Source organism: Zootermopsis nevadensis, unplaced genomic scaffold (genome assembly GCF_977971745.1).
Source record: "Zootermopsis nevadensis isolate Lab colony 2312 unplaced genomic scaffold, Znev_1.0 Znev_ptg000021l, whole genome shotgun sequence".
Classification (NCBI taxonomy): Eukaryota; Metazoa; Arthropoda; class Insecta; order Blattodea; family Termopsidae; genus Zootermopsis; species Zootermopsis nevadensis.
This window is the reverse complement of record NW_028259153.1, coordinates 6,042,296-6,062,003: the sequence shown is the minus strand read 5'-3', so window position 1 is coordinate 6,062,003 and position 19,708 is coordinate 6,042,296. Positions and strand designations below refer to the sequence as shown.

The 19,708-nt window shown below is 41.3% G+C and overlaps 1 protein-coding gene across 1 annotated transcript; it reads right to left on the bottom strand.

Annotated features, from left to right (window-relative positions):
• Positions 1 to 3,152: 3,152 nt before the first annotated feature.
• On the bottom strand, positions 3,153 to 17,654 carry LOC147873105 (kelch-like protein 10). Its single transcript, XM_087352500.1, has 10 exons — positions 17,447 to 17,654; positions 15,181 to 15,335; positions 13,680 to 13,940; positions 12,110 to 12,389; positions 10,205 to 10,441; positions 9,245 to 9,414; positions 8,767 to 8,927; positions 7,747 to 7,905; positions 6,693 to 6,900; positions 3,153 to 5,295 (listed from the first exon to the last, which is right to left on the bottom strand). The coding sequence occupies exons 2-10, from the start codon at positions 15,330 to 15,332 to the stop codon at positions 5,028 to 5,030; spliced, it is 1,896 nt and encodes a 631-aa protein (XP_087208626.1). The 5' UTR covers positions 15,333 to 15,335; positions 17,447 to 17,654; the 3' UTR covers positions 3,153 to 5,027.
• Positions 17,655 to 19,708: the final 2,054 nt, after the last annotated feature.

Here is a 19,708-nt window from a genome sequence, read left to right as displayed (position 1 = left end):
GTGTTATGTACGCTGTCTAAATGTCCAGCCAATAGTAACCATATTGATTTATTCATGGCTGTGATGTTCTCACACTAAAAGGCCATGTTACACGATCATATAACGTGCCGAATTCGATGGCGTACGCATTTATCGCGAACTAACAGACATGTCGAAATTTCGTAGTTATCTCGCGCGGTATATTAGAGACAGGCAGGCTCTGGTCATTGCGGTATGATTTTCGATAAACCAGGAAATATAAGAGAATATTTAATCGTCAGGGATTTCGAAGTGTTTAGTGTTTAGTGTTCAGTAAAGATTGGCTCAGAGTTTCGAAAGAGTGTAAAGTCTGTGTGAGTGAAGCGGCCCTCTGAGTATTTGTGGTTGTGTTGTGTTGTGCCAGCGAGAGACTTCGAACCAGGGACCATGGCAAGAGGAGCAACGCGCAAACAGTAAAGTTAAGAGAAAAAACAGTGTCGGCCGAACCCCTAGTGAACGAGGACCCATCCGCTGGAGGATGGGCAGGGCGCTCGCGGCAAATCTTGTACGCCATAGCATCGGCACGGTCTTATTAGGCCGGCCCGGCCCCAGGCTGGCCAACGATAACCACGTCGGTCCGTGCCAGGCAACTTGTATTTGACGCGGCGCCCGCCACGACTAAGGGCATGTTAGGCTAAGGTCAAGTTGGCAACCCTGTGCATTAATATACATTTTTTTTATAGTTTGTAAGAGTCCTCCCTGCCCTCCCCGATAGGTGCCCATGTTAGGTCGCGTGAACTTAGCTTTTGTGTCCATGGCAATGGACGTTCAGTTAGGAGGGTTTGATATTTCTGTGTGTGTTTTTTTATCACAGGGTGCACAACTTGACAGGTTCGGTCGGCACGACCAATGAAATCAATGCGAGAAGGAGAGACAGACAAAAAGAACTTTTGCATTCTCTTCCTGTGAACAAATCGCATTGCAAGGAAAAAGATTCAGTAAAGCCAAAATACGTAATTTGGTTCTTCAGTCTTTCGCTTCAGTGCTGAAAGATTTGTCTGAATCTGTAAGGTTATTTATTATCAGGAATTCTGAAGAGAAATCTTATGTTTTGTTGTGTCTTTTATTCTGTGAACTGAATTACAGGTTATTCGACGTTAGAGAAAGACATCGATTGTGTTTTTCCTTAAGAAAGCGTAATTCAGCGTTATCGAACGCAGATCAGTTACACGAACATTTTGCGTTTCGTTTGTCAGCGAGAATCGCGGATTTCGCGCCGGAGTTAGGATTTTACACGACGAAAACTTCCCCGACGTAATAACGCGCTTTGGTTTGAACAAATTAAGAGTTTCGTGTGTTGTTCCGGGCCGCGAATCCGTGTCGCTGTGTTCTTTTTTTACAGGACGGCGAACTCCTTGCACGGGCGTAAAGGTAAGTGACAGAATAAAGGTGAGTGAGAGAGGTTCGACGTTGTTTGGTCCTCATTTCCGACGTTTCGTTCTTCGATTCAGTGACCCATCATTCCAGCGCGACAAATCTGAATTTCGTGTTCTCGTTTCATTTCCGATCTTATTGCGACGTCGTAAAAGCTCGATAAATTTTAGTCTGCGTTTTCGTTCGCCGAAGTGGATGCCGTTCAGTCGTGTCACTTCGAAGTTGCGCTTGTCAAAACGGACAACTGCAGTGAGCAATTATAAATGGCTAATGAACTCTGCGCATGCGCACAGCAGAAGAGATAAATCATGGCGTTAACAAACAGCACAGGTAAGTTTTCTGCGTTCGTGTTCTTACTTCCAATGTATGATTGTTGTGCCGTTCTTACAGAAGTCGTTTTGTTTGTTTGTTTGTTACAGGTCCCGCTCATTTCCTGTGCCTCAACGTAGCGAGCGGGTGAAACAAAGAACGATGCACGCCCGAAATTGGTTTTAGGTTTTACTTTGACGGAAATCCGTCCATTTCGGTCACACTGTTTTGTCTGTGTGCGGTTATGATTCGTGATTTCCCCAAGTTAATTGTCCTTTAAACGTTTCAATGTTATTTCGCGTCGCCTATTGACACGTGTTCGTCTGTCTTATTTTCTCCAGGTTGTGAGGATTTGAATAGGAGAGTCGACGTATGCACATAAGTGAAGTGGAAATTATAATGGAAATGTCCGGGCAGTCTTTTACGAAGTTGTGATTCATCGATTTTGATTAATATCGTTCGGGTAATTTGGACAATTACTCACGGACGGATATGATGACACTAATAGGTGGTCTTTAAAAAACACAGACGATTGGGATTGTTCTGGTTTCTTAATTGTGACACTCTGTGGCACTTATAAAAGTGTAAATTATTTGCTTTCATGAATGTACAGAATTGAAAATTTTGACAGGGTGACCAAAAATGTTCAGAATGATGAAAGAACGTTTTGATATTTTGGAAAAGCAACGGAAGTGTGATCATACAAACTTCTGTAAGACCTCTGTTGTGTGGCCACAGAGTTGTATTCGCGAATCTAGTAATTTAGAAATTATGGGGATGCATCGTTCCTTGGCCAAACAGGATGAACCTGATAATTTTAAATAATTTCCTGGTCACCAAACCCTCGTTCACAGCTTTAAATGCATTTAGTATTTAGCTTTTCAACTAGTTTCCTCTTACAAATCCTGCCTCTCAATCTGAACCTGTAACCTAGCAACCTTAAATTTATTTTCATGTTAGCGATGTCATGTGTTGAATGTTAACCGAAGAGATTTTCTGTATCTTTCCTAAATTATTCACGTGTCTGTAGTAATAGCAGTGCCTGGATCCAGTTTCTGAAATTTAATGTCTGAAATATTCATTCTTATAATAATTTTTCTAACAGAGTTGTAACTATACATAATTAAATTAACTCGACTTTTTATCACAAGAACACTTTTAACATTTGCCTTAACGTCACGTATAAGAATTGTGGAATGGAGGGCTTGAGGTCCATCAAAAGTTTTCAGGTAACTCGTGTCATCCCTAACCCAAGTTGAAATTTTACACTCTGTGAAAATGATTTAAATCTGTGATTTATCGGAAGGTACTACGCCTGCAGGTACCTGGAGCAACTAACAAAAACCAGGACAGCTGATCTGCAGTCCAATATTTTAGCACAGGACATCAAGAACACAGAGCAGAGGGGCTACGCCTTCAACAATTCACCATCACAAAGGTTTGGTGTTAACTTGATGCATGTTGTTGGATATTTTCTGGGGATTGAGACGAGCTGCATCCAGTTGGTTTTTCTAGTGTTACAGGATAATGGAAGCAGAGCCAGCATCTGAGATATTGTTTTTTTTACAAAAATAAACAAAAATATATTTGTTTCGGAAGTGCAATTAGCCTCTTCACCGTCCAATAAAATATTAATAACTTTGTCCAGTGTTCCGTTGAACCACTGACACACTCGTGGTACTACAAACCTTGAGATTTTTTAATCCTAAGAGATTCAGAATGCAGGCCTGAGACATTTCTACTAAAATCAACATTCCAGGAAGTGCACTTCGGCTTATTAACGCAATCATAAACATCTGCATTTTTGGGACTCGACATTGCTTTAAAATGTGACTGCCGTATCAGGAGATTCACATGCGATGGAGTCAGAGCGTTTATAGCAACCGTTATCAGTTGGCTAGATTCCGGATCATCTTCAGGTCCGTCTTTCTGTAACACGTTTATATCAGTTCCTAGCGTAGTGTGACCCGTCTATCTTGACGGGAATTAATCTTCATTTTGTTCGACAGTAAAACAATTTATTTCAGCAGTATCAATACAAATCACATTAAAATTACGCAATTTATAATATTTCTCTTTAGAGTAAATTAAATGTAAAAATACCTTCACGGCGACTACCAAAAACACGTAAATAAAACCGAGCGCCTTACTCCAGACTCTTCCCAGTTCCACAAGAGGCGCCACCATCACCTCGTTTTCATCTCGTGCTACCAAGATCTCCTACGTCGCACTCGCATAGCAAATTATGATTAGCATTGACTAATATATTAGGAGCAAACCTTCGTGTGTTTTTAAACATAATTCTCGTGTGTTCTAATGGTTGTGCAATGTATTCAGTACAGCTGTTTCTCTGTCGTTCATTATCCTAGAAACAGAGCCAGCTCCTGAAACGTATGGCTTCATTTTTGGAATACTGAGCGATGGGTGACGTCCAGATAAACACAAAAACTTAGGACTTAGCACCTCGTATTTGATTCTGTCTAAAAATGTTGTTTTGAAATTGATGTTGCTAAAATTTCTGTCATTATTTACGAGATAAATTATTAGTATTAACTGAAATTATGAATTGAAAAATAGTATCAAAGATACTGGACTGAGAACTGTGTTTTAAGTCCACCTGACGTCATATATTCAGGGGCTTAAAATGTCGCGTTTGATACATTTCATTGCCTCTTCTTTCTCAATTCCTCATGGCGTCTGTTTCGATTCTGTCTCTGAGAGTTTGTTTTTGTTTTGTGCGGTCGAAATTAGGAACTCCATTACGACATCCAAATTCGAAAGATTGGATTTGAAGCGAGTAGCGACAATGAGTCGCTTCAACGTCTTTCCTCGAGACCTTCCGTGACACTCACAAAGCTTTCTCCTCGTAAAAGTTGTTTACGAGGCGAAAACTTAAGCCTTTCCGGATTTAGAATGACGGTTGCCCTAGAACAGACGCCTCACTGCGACTGGGACCAATGAAATTCGAATGTGGCATTTCGGAGCGTTTCTGACGTTATGGGGTGATTTCAGGTGTCGAATCGGATCGCCGCATTCAATTCAAAATTTAAGAACAGTTTCTGTGTTGGGTTGGACTTCAAGTCGTACATAAACAGCCTATTCATTGCACCGCCTGATTATCAACATAATTGTGTCTTTGCATCAGTGCGTCTCATTTCGTGAATAAATTGTGTGATTTCACCACCAACAACAACAACAACAACTGTGTCGTCAAGAATTGCACCAGCTCAGCGACTTCGCTGCCCTCCCGCGAGCGCCGCTCCAATTAAGGCATCTCCGTATTTTCCCTGAGAGTCGGAGATCCTCGCCCACCGACTGACCCTATGTCAAGGTATCCTGAGAAAACCTTTAACCCTCTCCGCGCACCGAAGTAACAAACGTTTTAACCGCACCAGCGCCGGCCTAGCTACTGGGTTCGAACCCGTGGCTACATCAGCAGATGGACGGTTACATTCCGAATCCAACATTTTCTTGCATTTCTCCTCCATCATTTTCTCTCTGTATTTGTAGGTGTAATCGCGTGCATTCGGTAGGTTCTTGATGACACAAGTCGACAGAAATTTTCTACGACCATTCATGTTTGTCATTTTGTCCCTGCAATTTGAAATATTAAAAGTGAAAACAAACCCTCTTTCATCATCTATCAATTTTATCGACACTCAAGACAATTTTTACCACATTTCGCGGACACAGTAACAGAATACATATATATATATATATATATATATATATATATATATATATATATACTTTTACTTCTGCGGTTCTAAAATATCGGAGATTTCGATGTAGTAAAAATAATTACCTTTGTGAGTAGTAAAATGTTTTGCCCTAAAAATATCCATGTCTGATTGGCTGGCTCTGCCTTTATGTATAATGGGAAACTGCTTTAAGCTAAGGGCACAGCTTCCACCGAAATGTCGTTGCTTATAATTTGTTTCCTGACAACCTTAACAAAAATTCCCCCAATCGGAATTCGATGCACCATTGCCTCACCATATTTCAGATCAGATCCTACGTGATCTTTCTTTCACTAATGCACATAAAACCCCGGCCAACGTCCTATTATAACGTAAAACATTTTATTACATCAAAGTGGAGGGAGAGGTTATGACTATTTTAAAACGCTGTCAAATGACTTGTGTTCTGGCTGGCGACGTTTCGTACACTTCATTAAGCCATTAACTTCGGTCAGAATAATAAATTTAATCACACGCTTTCTTTGGAGAGATACGCGTGTCTTGTTTGATACATGCGCCCATGACAATATTTCCCTCTTTCAGGAATATGTTTAAAAAAAATTGTCCCTCCAAAAGTAGTTCTGCAGAGGGTCTGCTACACGTAAGACAGACACAAACCGAAATTAAATTAATTTTCGTGGGAATTATGGCTTTTGCACAAACAAGTATGAAGAAATTTGTATTCTGGGATGTTTTTGGAGCTCCTTACTCACTCCGTCAACAGATTGCAGGAGACTGCGTGGTCAAACACGCCAAGAGACAGCCATTTAGAAATAAACGTCCATCAGAAATGGGAACATGAGACGACAGGCGTCGTTAAACCTGAAACTGGCCCAACACTTTGATTAAATCCGATGATTATGGCGGTGTTGATGTGCTGAACGCCAGAAACTTCCTGCCCGAGAGAGTGCCACTGATCAAGGAAACTTAGTCAAAGAGCTTCTTATTAATGCAGTCACGGCTTAAGTCTGATTAGCATTTTCTAGTCATTCGCCCTCGGCTTTATGGATTCAGCTTGACCGCAACATCGCCCTGCCTCCTTTCATTCTGCCCCCCTCCTCAATCCCATTTTTCGCGCGTTTATTCAAGACCCTAAGTAAGCAGGAAGAACCTCTGAAACGTCGGTCACTTTCTTCGACAGTATCAGCAAGATCGCGGTTATTTTGACCGGAAATGATTCACTTCCTAGTGCTTTCCGAAAGTAACAGTTTCTGATTATACAGCCCTGAACAATCATACAAAGAAACAAACCATCGATTTTCCTTGTCATCGAAACATGCGACGTGGGAGACGAATTTGTTCCTGTCATAATATCCACTGATGACGAAGATCATATCGTCGATGACTTCTGCGTTTAAATAAAATTCATACACGTTCATGGCAGGGATTTCGGTCCACGTGTCTTCTGCAGGGTCATACTTTTCGGTACTGAGCTCGTATGATGTTCTGGTGCGTCCTCCTGCAAACACACACATTCAGTAACAGGTCACAGGATATAAAAATATCTACCAAACGATAAATTATTCTAACCCCATTCAGCGGAGCCCTTCTTGATATTTCTTACTCTGTCACCTGGCCTCGAAATGTCTGGCCTTTTTGGAGCCACATGATTCATCAACTTATTCACAAAAGCCTGTAGTTGGCCTTATCTCACACAATCTAGTTCCATAAAAACATTTTAATATTATCCTTCCTTTTACGCCTATGTAACACAAGTGGTATCTTATCTTCAAGATTACCAATTACAAATTTCTACATATTTGTATTTCAAGTAACTTCAATGCTTCACACTCCGTCCGTCTTTACGCTCTTAAAATTTGTTATTCCGTAAACGGAACGAATGAATGAAATTCAACGAAGAAAATTCATTCCCTCTTGCATTGTCGGTATTAGTACCAGGAACAGCTACAATTTCATTCTCGTACTTGAAGCAAAGACTGCGAAGGGACTGCTTTAAACAATCGGCTTTTTGGAGATAACAGCGGCAAACTGAAATTTCCTTGCTACAAGAACAAAATATTTACCTTTAAACCTGGGACTGTGTGACAAATGGGGCATACGTAACTTGAGATACCACAAGAGATTATGCGTTGTTAGTTAGTTAGTTAGTTAAGTGTTCTTTTTGGAAAATGTAATCGAAACCACGAATGGAGGTAAAATTAGTGACAAACTAACTCTGTCATGACGGGAGAAAAATTCTGTTCTTTAAATTTCAAGAACTCAAAAATAACAGGAAAATATTTCACAATAGCAAGTTCTGTAAAAATAATAGAGGAGCAACACTCAGAATGTCCAGAGTTCTCACCCAGGGCGTACAGACAGCCGTGGAACTCGACGCAAGCAAAAGATTCACGTCGAGAAAGCATTGGTGCAACGAACGTCCATCGGTCGGTGTCCGGGTCATAAACTTCCACCGAGTTTAGATAATTGTTTCCGTCACTTCCACCAGCGACGTATATTTTGTCTGTAAAAACAAATTATGACACGAACTGTACACATATTTGTTTTAGAGAGAGGCATTAAACTGCTCCGTGCAGAGCACAGACATTGGACAATTCGTACTTAAATTTGTAAATCTATTAAGTCCCCCTTCGAGTCACAGAAACTGCACAGACACGGCCGTCTCTGTTCATCTGTTTCTTTCTTTCGAATGCAGACCATCAGCGTGTCAAAGGAAACGAGTTTAACTAATAAAATTTTATATAAAACAGCATAAAATGCTTAAATTAATGCATAATTTACATCTACTGTGAAACGAATTTAATTAAATTTGGTATCAGAGATGTACGGAACGAGCTGCTAAAAGGTGCTCTACATTTATAATACAATGCCTTATTTACGTGAGATTATTAACTGTCTCAAAAACATATTACATCTGTATTATTTGAAAGCCAGTTTGATAGTTTGATGGTTGTTTGCATTCACTCCTAGTGCACACTAAAAAGGCAGAAGACGACGCACAGGGACAGCTTACGAGAGCAGAAGAATCCATCACGCACTCGGAACTTCAAGCCGTTGCAGTCTGTGAAATAACGAAGTCCGTAGCACGGATAAAAGAAAGGGATAATGAAAGAATATTGGAAAATGGAGGGAGGGAAACTAAGATCAAGAGCGAAGAGGAATGCCTTGATGATGAAGGCATAAAGTTCGTCCGAAACGTCGGCAGAAGCGAAACGACAGGTATCTTCGTACTCCCCGCCGTGAGAACCTCAAATCCCGCGATTTCTTCAACCGTTCTTGCGTCCTTACACGCGGACAGACAGACAGACGGACGCCTCGCCTTCTGCACTAATTCACAAATTTCTGTTTCACAGCTTTTACGTACCATTCAGTGCAGCCGCACTTGCATTGTATCGATTTGTGTTCATGGGAGCGATCAAAGACCACTGGTTCGTCTTGGAGTCGTATCTTTCCGCCGTTCTGAGATCACCACAACCGCCCATGGCGTACACTGCACCTCGCAGAACTGCCAAACTTAAACCCCATCTGAAACGAAAAAAATTACAATCTCTGCTATGCTCATTTATTGCTGATTCAGATGCATTTCCTCTCGCAGAACGCAATTTTTCGCTCGTCGTTGTTAAATCATAATTCAAATGAATTAACAAGCAAATCGAATTCTTAAACCAACTTTGTCGCAAAAGTCCTCCGACCTATTCGCACTTTGCACGATGCTCCTGTATGTGAGTGGTACAATTGTACAACCCCTGCCCAGATTTGTATGTTGACTAAGACAACGACTATCAGCTTTTTAAGAAGAAGTCTGTTTCAAGGAGTTCCTTAGTTACGAAGCTGCATCTTACCTTCGGGCATTCATAGGCGCCACCTCGCGGCATTTCTTCGTAACAGCGTTGAAGCAGCAGCATGAGCTTAACATTCTCCGGTCGCCCCAACCACCGATGACGTAAATGTCGAAACCGACAACTGCCGTGCCATGGGAGAATCGCGGACCGATCGAGTCGACCCCCTCCACCTGCAGGAACGACAAGTTATGGTTTTATGTTTCTTTGGGTCATTCGGTCTACTGAAGTGAAGTCCTTACATTAGAGTTCAGGCGACCAACCACCGGAGCAGAGGTGCAACCCCCAACAGTGGACCGAAATTGCTACACCGTGGAGGGAGGCACTCGACAAAGACCGCGAGAAATTAACTTAGAGCGAAGGTGGAAACAGGAAGACCCAAAGAGAAGCTCTCGTCAAGTTCGACAGACAAACGTAGAATCAATTTCTCATCAACAGCTGACATTTCACTTTCGTAAGATGGCAAAGACAGATGTTGGTGTTTTTGCTTTTATCGACGCCAAGATGGAGGCAGTACGTCCCCCACCCCACCCCAAAGCCTTCTAATTCACGAGGCATGACCACGCAGATGGCCAACATCGACATTGATCAGTGCTTCATTTATTCCGTTGAAATCCACTGACGATCAACTATGTCTAAAATCAGCAGACAGGTTGCCATGACAGTTGAAGTAGGACGCTTATTGTAAACGGTATTTAAGGCAAACTTCAGATCCGTCGTCGATTCCTATTAGAACTTATATTTTACACGAGACCCAGAATTTGAGTAATTTATTTATTCTTTTTAATTCATGACTTTGAATCTTTTCTTAAAAAAGCGTTTACTGCAATGAAAATAAACGAACACGAAATAAAGAGGCTAAGAGGTCCTTGTAATTAAGTTTAGCAACAAAGAGGAAAAGTAGTTTTTCTCGGAGGCGTCATTTAACAACCCACGGTAACAATAGAAATGCGTGCAACTCACCACAGTCCACCGGTCTGCTCGTGCGTCGTACGCTTCGATCACATCTGTCTGGCGTCCGTCACGATACCCACCAACAGCAAATAGAATGTCCTGTGGGATTCGCGGGCGGGCAATCCTTGGTGTCATGAAGTCTTTGTCGTCCTTCGACAACCTTTTCGCGTCGTCCAGGAATGTGAGCGTCTCCGAGATCACGGGTCTGCACGCCTTATTCTTCCTCACGTACCGGTGTTTTATTACCTGTTGAACAGTTCAATGTGGACCTTATGAACGTTTAGGAAGGGATGTCATGTTCCATTGCAGAGGAGACAAGAAATTCACACATAATTTGGTTGGGAAATCACCGAAATAGACTGTGGTATATATACAGGAAAATGTGTTTTTTCGTTTATTTAACGACGCTCATAACAAATGAACGGGTTGTGGAGAGAAGCGAAATCAAGATTAAATCGGTCTTAGAGAAAACTATTGAAATGTGTTTCAACCGAAAGGGAAATACTTCAGTAAGGGTTGCATTTTGGGTTATATTCAAAAATGTATTTTATTTCTCGTATGTCCCGTGCGAAATGCACGCTTCGATAACCACATTCTTTTTGATTCGATAACTTTAATTAATCGTCAAAATTACGTAGCATCGAAAGAAAATTATGACAATTAGTTGCTTCGAGTGTCAAGCGAGGCAACCTTCTGCATGTTGAAGATTGGGTTGAAGGCCCGTCAACACAACAGCGTGTGATTATGGGCTCGATGTCTATTAAGAGCCATTGCATGTTTCGACCTTATTTGGTCATCATCAGGTGGATCTCCTTAATTGTTGGAAACTAGTAGATACGAATGGTAAATTGTAAAGACATTTGAAGCGGATAACATTCTCATGAATAAGTGCGATTGTTTCACGAATATTAGTAAGAGGTGAGTGGCTGAAAGCACAGGGCATTTGACCTTGGATAGAAACTTTTTTCCTCTCGGGTTAAAGCGCATGATGAATTGCAAGAAAGAATATGGCTACTACCTGAGGTTAAAATATTAGAATGTTAGAGCTGTCTATGAGTTTGAAGCCATTCGGGTAATTTACTCTTGGAAGTAGAGCGAAGGCTTCTTGCTGCAATTTTCCGATATCTGTTGTCCCTATGTGGTCAATCAGCTGAAGATTATCACGCTGATGTGATCTCGGGTTGACTATATATATATATATATATATATATATATATATATATATATCGTCGGAGATGAGTGAAATTGTTATTGCAGCTAAGATACACTTCTTATGGCGTAGGATCTTTAGTTTAGTTGAACGCTGAACCAAAGAAGTTATTATCAGTTGGAGGATTTTCCTATTCAAGCTGAGTGGACGTTTCAATGCAGTTAACGGTGAGATGCTGTAGTTGAACTAAAACACGTAATGGATCTTAATATAAGCTGAGACTTCAATCAAAGTTTGTGGCACAGACGATGAATAAATGACGATTATTAACTCCAACCATATTTCTGCATAAAAGGTCGAATCGAATATTTGTTTTTGCACATACACACTCGTATGTGAGCGTGTTACCAGCGGCATTCCACAGGCAATTACTGTAACCATGGCAACTAAGTTAATCTGGAGATTCTTACGCAGCAAATATTGATCGGAATATTCATTGTGTAAATTTCACGAAGTTATCGTAAGATTTTAAACAGAATTGGAATGTGTCAACAGATTCCGTTAAAGCTCATCAATAATAAATCTAATAAACATCCGTTTTCTCGAGCTGGAACTGCGGACAGACAGACAGACAGACAGGCTTACACGTGACGAAGAAAAAGGCTCACGATTTGCAATAATTAGTTACGAACACGTGTGAATATGGAATTGAAAATGCGGGCTTCACTTCCCATAAACATCCATGTCTTCAGGGGCACACTGACCTTCTCTTTGCAAAATATTTCGTCAAGTAATCCCAGTCTGACGCCCTTCAATAGGCCCGCGATGTGACCTTTCCTGTTGTCCGGGTCGTGGTTGGTCCACCGGAGAATGCACTCCCACACAACTTCCTCGTCCTTCAAGGCCAGTTCATCGGACTCGATTATCGCTTGCAGCTCCTCTACAGGCAGTTCCAGCAGTTCTTCGCTCTGCTGAGACAATTTCACGAAGTGGCGCAGAACGAAGCTACGAGCACGAGTCTCAAGGTCGGCGATGAAGTGTAACCTGCGACAGCGAGGGTAAGAGCCGACTGAAAATCGATCTCCTTCGAACTCTCACACATTGAACCACAGCAGCAAGAAATGAATTCTGAAGTTTTTACCTTAGCCGTTTGAAGCCCGAATGAGCGAGACTGAGAGCCGACACGTGGAGAGGCAACGTTGAGAGACGCTCCGTTTTACCGGGGCAAAATAGAAAGTTTTCGGACCCGAAAGTTCCCAGGCAATGCCCGCTCGTCCTCGTGATAAGGTTATAGGTTGAAACAAGTGCATGGCTTACGCAAGTGAAGAAGGCAGTGAGATGACAAGTGTAGAATTTTGAATTCTGGCCTTAACCTTGGCGAAACGACGTTTTGGTAACTGCGTGTGTTAATCCCGTGAAACCTCGTGTAACCGGACTAAATGGGGGGAACCTCGGGTCGGATGAGCGAGGGAAAGGGGAACGTGGACATGGACTTGAACAAATAAGTAGAGACTCAATACATATTTTAGTCGCCAGCGAATGATGCGGGCGTGTCGCACGCACAAGCCGACAGGCAAAAGTCACTCGTGAGTGCCGTTCGAGGGGGTCCCTGTTTTAAAATAGTGAATTTATAAGTCATTCTGTCCATCGCATGAAATGGAGGTTCTGGTGTGATCCTGCCGATATCAGTTTATTTGCTTGCTGTGTTGTCCTGAACAAGGAGTCAGAGTTCAGTTTCTACGGGAACCAGAGTGTAGGTCTTTGTCTTTGCCGCATAATAACGAATTCTCTAAATGTCTTGAAGTGTTCATAATAATCAGCAAAACCTGGGGTGAGGTTAGATCAATGAACTGTACCGCGTGGACATCGATTTAAACACTCTCCCCGGTGGAATCCAATCGCAACCGATCTGGTTCAAATTCGGTCGCTTAATGCGGGAATCGGATAATCGAGGCTCGGTTAACGAAGGTTATGCTGTATGCAGGAAAAAGGGTGGGGCTGAATGTAGATTTTGATATTGGGAGGATTATGTAAGAAGCAAGGAATTCCGCAGAGAAAGAAACAGAAAAGGATTTCGGGAGGAAGACAGATTTAATTATGACCCTGCAATAGATCGCGATTAACGTTCCATATGGTGAAATTATTCATCTGCTGATCATAATGACGATCAAAACATACGCAGTTAAATCAGAACATTTAAATTACAGGGTCATTAATAACAAAATGCCAACGCTTTATAATTTGCACGGCACTCGACTGCTGTCTCGAGTAAAGTTGATTCGCTCCAGCGACGAAGGCTGGCGTCACAGCAAATGACAAATGAACATCAATTACCTTGCGAACTGCATGATGCCGATAGAGTTGCCGGCGTCCATCGCTTCCATCGCGTCCATGAGGAAGTCGCAGCAGAGGCCAGTAACGCCTGGTACCCACAAGTACTCAGCCGTCTCGAGCAGCTGACACGCGTTGTCGGAGTTGATTTCCACCTCGCGAAAATAAACATAATCCAGTATCTGGGTCATCATGTCTGAGCTGACTTCGTGGAGGAGAACATCAGTCACCTCACTGGTGTGCAGTGATGTCGTGAAGAGGGTCCTGAAACGTCGATTTGGAGAAACGGCGAGCAGAAAATTACAAGTCATGCGCATAAAGTTAAAGTTTTTATGACTTACGTAGCCAAATAAAAGTATCTTTTTTTCAACGTGATGAATGAATTTTTGTTACCTGAATAATTAAAAAACTCTCAGAATGAGTACGAATGGGACCGGATTAACTGCGAGAGGTTCAAAAGCGGGCGAAGACTTAAAAGAATTTAACCTAATAATCGGAAAGCAAGCAGCGAGAATATGTACTATGGAATAGCCATCCTCGTTTCTTAAGTACCCTTGAATCCTTCAAGAGATGTCTGAGGTTATAACAACTCCTACAGAAATTTTAAAGCCAACGCAAATATTTCAACACACATCGCGGGCTGTACATTCCACTGATTGATCAGTTCGTAATATGAAATTATTTGTTCTGTCAAAATGTTTCCCGACAATAAACAACTTAAAAGAAAAGCCGATGATTCTACGAGGCCTTTAAGAGGTGATCACCAACCAGCAAACAGTTTCATATTACAAATTAAGGAATTTTCAGTGCAAGCCAAACAGAAAGATTTGATTGTCGGAAACTGAAAAAGGGGCACAGCGTCTGTTGGAAAACAGAAGCAATGGCTCGTGGTTAAAATTCATTTCTCATTTCGAGAACTCGCCGCATCTTTATTTAAAACACAAGCAAATTAATTTATGCACAAATTCTCGAACGATTCTCTCGTAACAATGAAACATTTCTCGCGAAGACCTTTGTTACAGTTTATTATATTTTAGACAGAGCAACACACAGCAGCTCTCAATGTTCCGGGCATTACCAACTTTCTTCTGGACTTTGTAGGTCGTCTTTTTGTATTAAAACGAAGACGTTTTGGAAATGGATTCTAATTCTCCCTCCAGATCGATTGACTGTCACCTTGGTACAACCGCACTTAAAAATTAGTACAAAGACCACCTACGTCTTCTGGGATGTTGCTTCGTGTTGTCTCTTAGAAATTATCGGACGTTTCAGAGGTGATTACTGCCTTCATCATCAAGGAGAAAGGCAGTAAGTACGTCTGAAATGCCACTCAGTTTCTACGGCGCCGTGAGATTTCATGACAACGAACAAATAACAGAAGACAAATAGCCGTATAAAAATACAGGTTTCTGCATCAGAGGGGGTAAAACATTTCACACACGAATCGACGTCTGTTGTGTCCTTATTTCACGTGTTAATCAATTAGATCAGTTCATAAACAAACCTGAAATATGCGCTACACATCGAGAGGATTTCTCTGTGGACTGGAAAGACGCCGCCGTCCTCCAACCTCAACACCGCGTCACACAGGATGTTCTTCTCTCTCAGCTCGTTCAGGCGGACAAATGCTTTGGCGCGACTTTGGTTTGACTCCATCTCCTGAAAAGACAGTCGATCGCTGTTACGGGTTTTTCTTCATACTGAGAGTGACTGAGAGGAAACACGGTACTGAGAAGAATATCTGGTCCTGCGAGAGAGTTACTGATAAGGGAATGGCGAAAATTGCGTAATATGGAGCTTAATAGATCTCTTCACTAATTAATAAATTGTAGGCTGTCAGATCAGGGGTGATGAGATGGGCGGGGCTTGTAGAACACATGACAGAGACAGGAAGTGCAACTTTTTAATCGGAAGACCTGAGGAGAAAATGTCACTTTAAAGTCCTATACGTTACTGGGATAATATTAAAATCGATCTTAGAGACATGTGGTATGAAAGTGTGGCTTAGAGGCGGGGTCTTGTAAACACGGGCACAAAACTTCATGTTTCATAAAAGGTGAGACATTTGATCACCTGGGCTACTGTTAGATTCTCAAGTACGACTTCGGTTCGATGGACTCAGTTTGTTTCTGTGTTACAGAATGCCTGTTGAGATTCAATACAAAATGACAAAGATCTAAATGTGACTAATCGAACTAACTCCCTAGACGGCTTACGGAACACGAAGTTTCATCACCGAACTAACAAAAGCCCTCCACCGATCCCTGTCCTGGGCTAACAAAATCCAATCTCCTTCAACTCCCATCTCCCATAGATCCCGCTTGGCATTATCCTCCCATCTATGTCTAGGTCTCCCCAGTGGTCTCTTTCCCTCAGGCTTCCAAACCAATACCCGGTGCACACCTCTCGCCCCATCCATGCACTTCACATGCCCCGCCAATCTCACTCTTCTTGGCTTAATCTCCCTGAAGATGTGACTGATATAGGCAATATTAAGTCATGCCGCGTGTTTGTCATTACTCGCATAATTTAAATCTTCTTTTATGTAATCTACGTAGACATTGCTTATAAAATATCAATGTAATCTATAAAGTCTTAGATGCCTCTACTCTGGTAAATCGATTTTAAAAAAAAATACGAAAAAATATGCCATTGAAATTGCGTGACCTTCGATGCAGAACCAGGCAGTTAAGAAATAAATTTTGCAAAAAGAAGGGTACGCCTTTTCATAAGCATAAAATTTTCGCGTTCTTCTCTCTCTGTAGAACTAAAAGTGCGTAAGAGCTTACATGATTAAGGACTTTCCTGCCTAAGTTACAAATTTATATAAACCACGAACACAATGTGTCATTTAAATTTATGAAATGAACGCGATATTTACAGTTGGGAACAGTCACAAAAGCTCTAATTTGTTCTAACGCATGCGTAGATCAGGCATAGATCACTACTCACACACTGCAATGTACAAGATATTCTACGAAAAGTCGATTGGTACTCGGCACTTCGTTTACTGAACCAGAAGGTTCATCATCGTGTTCAGAAAGACCGCCACCAGGGTCTAACCTGAGTCAGTTCGCTCCATAGAGTCCCATCTCCCTAAGATCCATCTTAATGTTATCCTCCCACTGACGCCGAGGTCGTCCCAGAGGTCTCCTCCCTTCAGGCCTTGTAAACACTCAACTCACCCTAACAACATCGGGTGAGGAGCTCATCAAGCATTTTTCTCTCTTATCTGTCCCACTCCCGTTTTGGGTCCAAACATCTTCCTCAACACTCTGTTCTCAGAGACCCTCAGTCTCTGTTCCTCCCTCAAAGTGAAAGACCGTGTTTTGCACCCATAAATTCTTTGCACTCAATGATAGCAAACATTCCCCGGATTTAATCTGCTGTTGTAGGGAGATAATGAGACGGAGATTCATCGATAATTAGGCTTGTAAAACCGAAATAAAATTTCTTCTCAGTTCCCTAAAACTCTTTAATAATGTCGATGTATCAGGAATTGTAAAGTTTTAGAATTATTGTTCAGAATATAAACCCCACTTCTTAAGATCCACATATTTTTATTAAGATTCTGGGATACGAAACACATTTTATTCCTTTAAAAATTAATTGCCTACTGGAATATTCTTTTATTATCAATGATGCCGTGAACAAATAGAAGTCTTTACTTGAAATTGTGTTAAAAAAGTTTAATTCTCTTACACGAGTTCACAAATGCAGACGAAAACATTAAATGTGATGAACAATAATAATAAATAGGAATCCCTTACCTCAAACTTTGTTCAATTGTAAGAGACCACGACGTCCACCGTCAATTATCAATTTAATCAAAACTAAAATGGAGTTTCATAGACTTCTTAATAATTCTTATATAAGAAAAGAACTTGTGATATTCTAAAATGATTTAACAGCACAAAATTGTCTACTCTACGACGCACTTCTTCTACAAGCGATTCACAGCAAAGCTCTTTACGTAATAACGAAAGCCGATTGTTGACGGCGATAATGAAACACAACAAAGCCGAGTAAACAGATGACTTAACAATTATTTTCTTGGGTAAAGGAATGGAGAGCAATATGGTTCATTCAGGCTATTATAATGCATGTATAATAAACGAGAAAAGAGCTTTATGGCATGCTCAGCCAAGATTGTTGCAGGCGTGGGTTAGAAATTCCACTGCTTTTGACGTAGATACGTCTATACGGAAGGGTCATTCCGCAAAAAACTGTAACGAAAAAGTGACAGGAAAATGTGTAACATCTGATAACAATGGTTACCTAGGAAACGTTACATTACCTTACATTACATTCATCTACCACAGAGCCATCTTAAGCGTAACTAATTCTAGTTAAATAAGCAAAGTCTTAATCAAACTTTACTCAATTGTAAAGCAGGTATGACGTATTTACGTCAAATTATCCGGAATCGTGGTTCCACTGACAATTTTTCTTGCTTTGTTATTCACGCAGGTGTTCACATAAAAGCTGACCATTATCGGTCCATATTTGCAGACTGAGTGTTTGACGAAGCGTCCCACCCCCTCTGGGTTCAAACCTCAGAGAACCAACCAACCAAATTCTTTGGACGGGATGACCTACTCTTATATACGGGCCAATTATAGAAAATGCGTTAATTAGTATATCCAATATCCTTAGGTACAAAGCTGCAAATTGTAACTATTTGTGTAATCGGTACTCTCCCAAAGCTATTTCAAAATAAGCTACACACAAGTTATTTTCAGTAAGGGAAAGCAGGATGTTTCAACTGATTTCTAAATCATCCCTAGTGGTCAGCTAGCAATGGAATTTACTGTAAACAAGCCAACGTCCTATATGCAGTGGCAGAGTACCGAGATGAAGAAAGCTATTATTTTGTAACCATTTTAGAAAGTTAACGTCACTAAACGTGTATAAAACCACGACGACCGACCACCCTTATTCACTCTCTGAACTTGAGTCTGGATCGTGTCCGTGAAAGAGGGAACTCGACTCTTGTTAGAAGTCGGCTCTGCCCGTGCTTAGGCAGATCAACATCTCTCGATACCTGGATCTCGCAACAACTTGTACCAATTTATTTGCAATAAATTCTCACGTTAACCTCCAGCTTGCAGTACTTATCACCCCGAACTGCTTCCCAAGGGATCCGCTCGCCCTGCCAACCTATCCCAGCTCGGGATACAACACTCCCATCAGCAGCAACAGACCCCAGTTTGAATTGGCGATGCTCCCGCCACGATGGAACCCCTTCAGCGTAAGCAAAACTCCCGTTTCAATTTTAAGGCTCTGTTTGCCATAACCAGCAATGCGTTTCGTACGCAGGAATGGTGTTACCTAGGAAGGGACGATGTCCTGCGCATGCGCAGGACTCCGCACATTGTTGGTAGCTGAAAAAAAGAACAACAAAAATAAGTAGCTTATAATTTGGTTGCATTCCGTCATAAATGTAAAAAGTGAATAATTAATATTAAATGAGTTCTCTATCAGAAGGAAATAAATTTAAAAATAATGAGAATTTACATAAGAAAGAAATGCAATTTCATTTTCGCTTGCTTAAAAATAACGTCAGGTTTTATTTTACTTAATTAATTTTAAAAATAATTTTTCAAGGCCCCGGGGCTGTTGACCCCGTCACCGCTGAACCAGGGAAAATGTTTCCGGGGGCCTGAGGGACCCATGTTTCGCGGTTCTGGCGTAGAGAATGGAAGTGTAATGCCTCTGAAGTTGGCTGATCTCTCTTTTCAAGGAGACTGAGTTGGAAATCATAATTGTTATCTCTTTCTGGGTCTAATCCATGACACAATGGAGACTTATATCGCTCATCAACTGAACATGTGATTTCGTTCTGACTTGTTAGGTTCCTGCTTGATTCACCGACATTTCCACAAGACTCAAACATTTTTAATACACAAGAAAGTGTTTCAGAAATTTTAAATTAAACTGAATAATTGTGACCAGTGTAACTTTTTATGCTGCTGATGAATAATGCAGTAACTTAAAATGGAACTGGATCTCTGGAGTCCAGCGCACAGACG

Excerpts from the sequence above, each read along its gene's own strand:
- LOC147873105 (XM_087352500.1), bottom strand. The coding sequence starts at position 15,332 with ATGGAGTCAAACCAAAGTCGCGCCAAAGCATTTGTCCGCCTGAACGAG. Across the intron at positions 12,390-13,679 it reads GGCATCATGCAGTTCGCAAG|GTTACACTTCATCGCCGACC; the intron begins GTAATTGATGTT and ends TCGCTGTCGCAG. Across the intron at positions 5,296-6,692 it reads GATGACAAGGAAAATCGATG|GGACAAAATGACAAACATGA; the intron begins GTTTGTTTCTTT and ends TTCAAATTGCAG.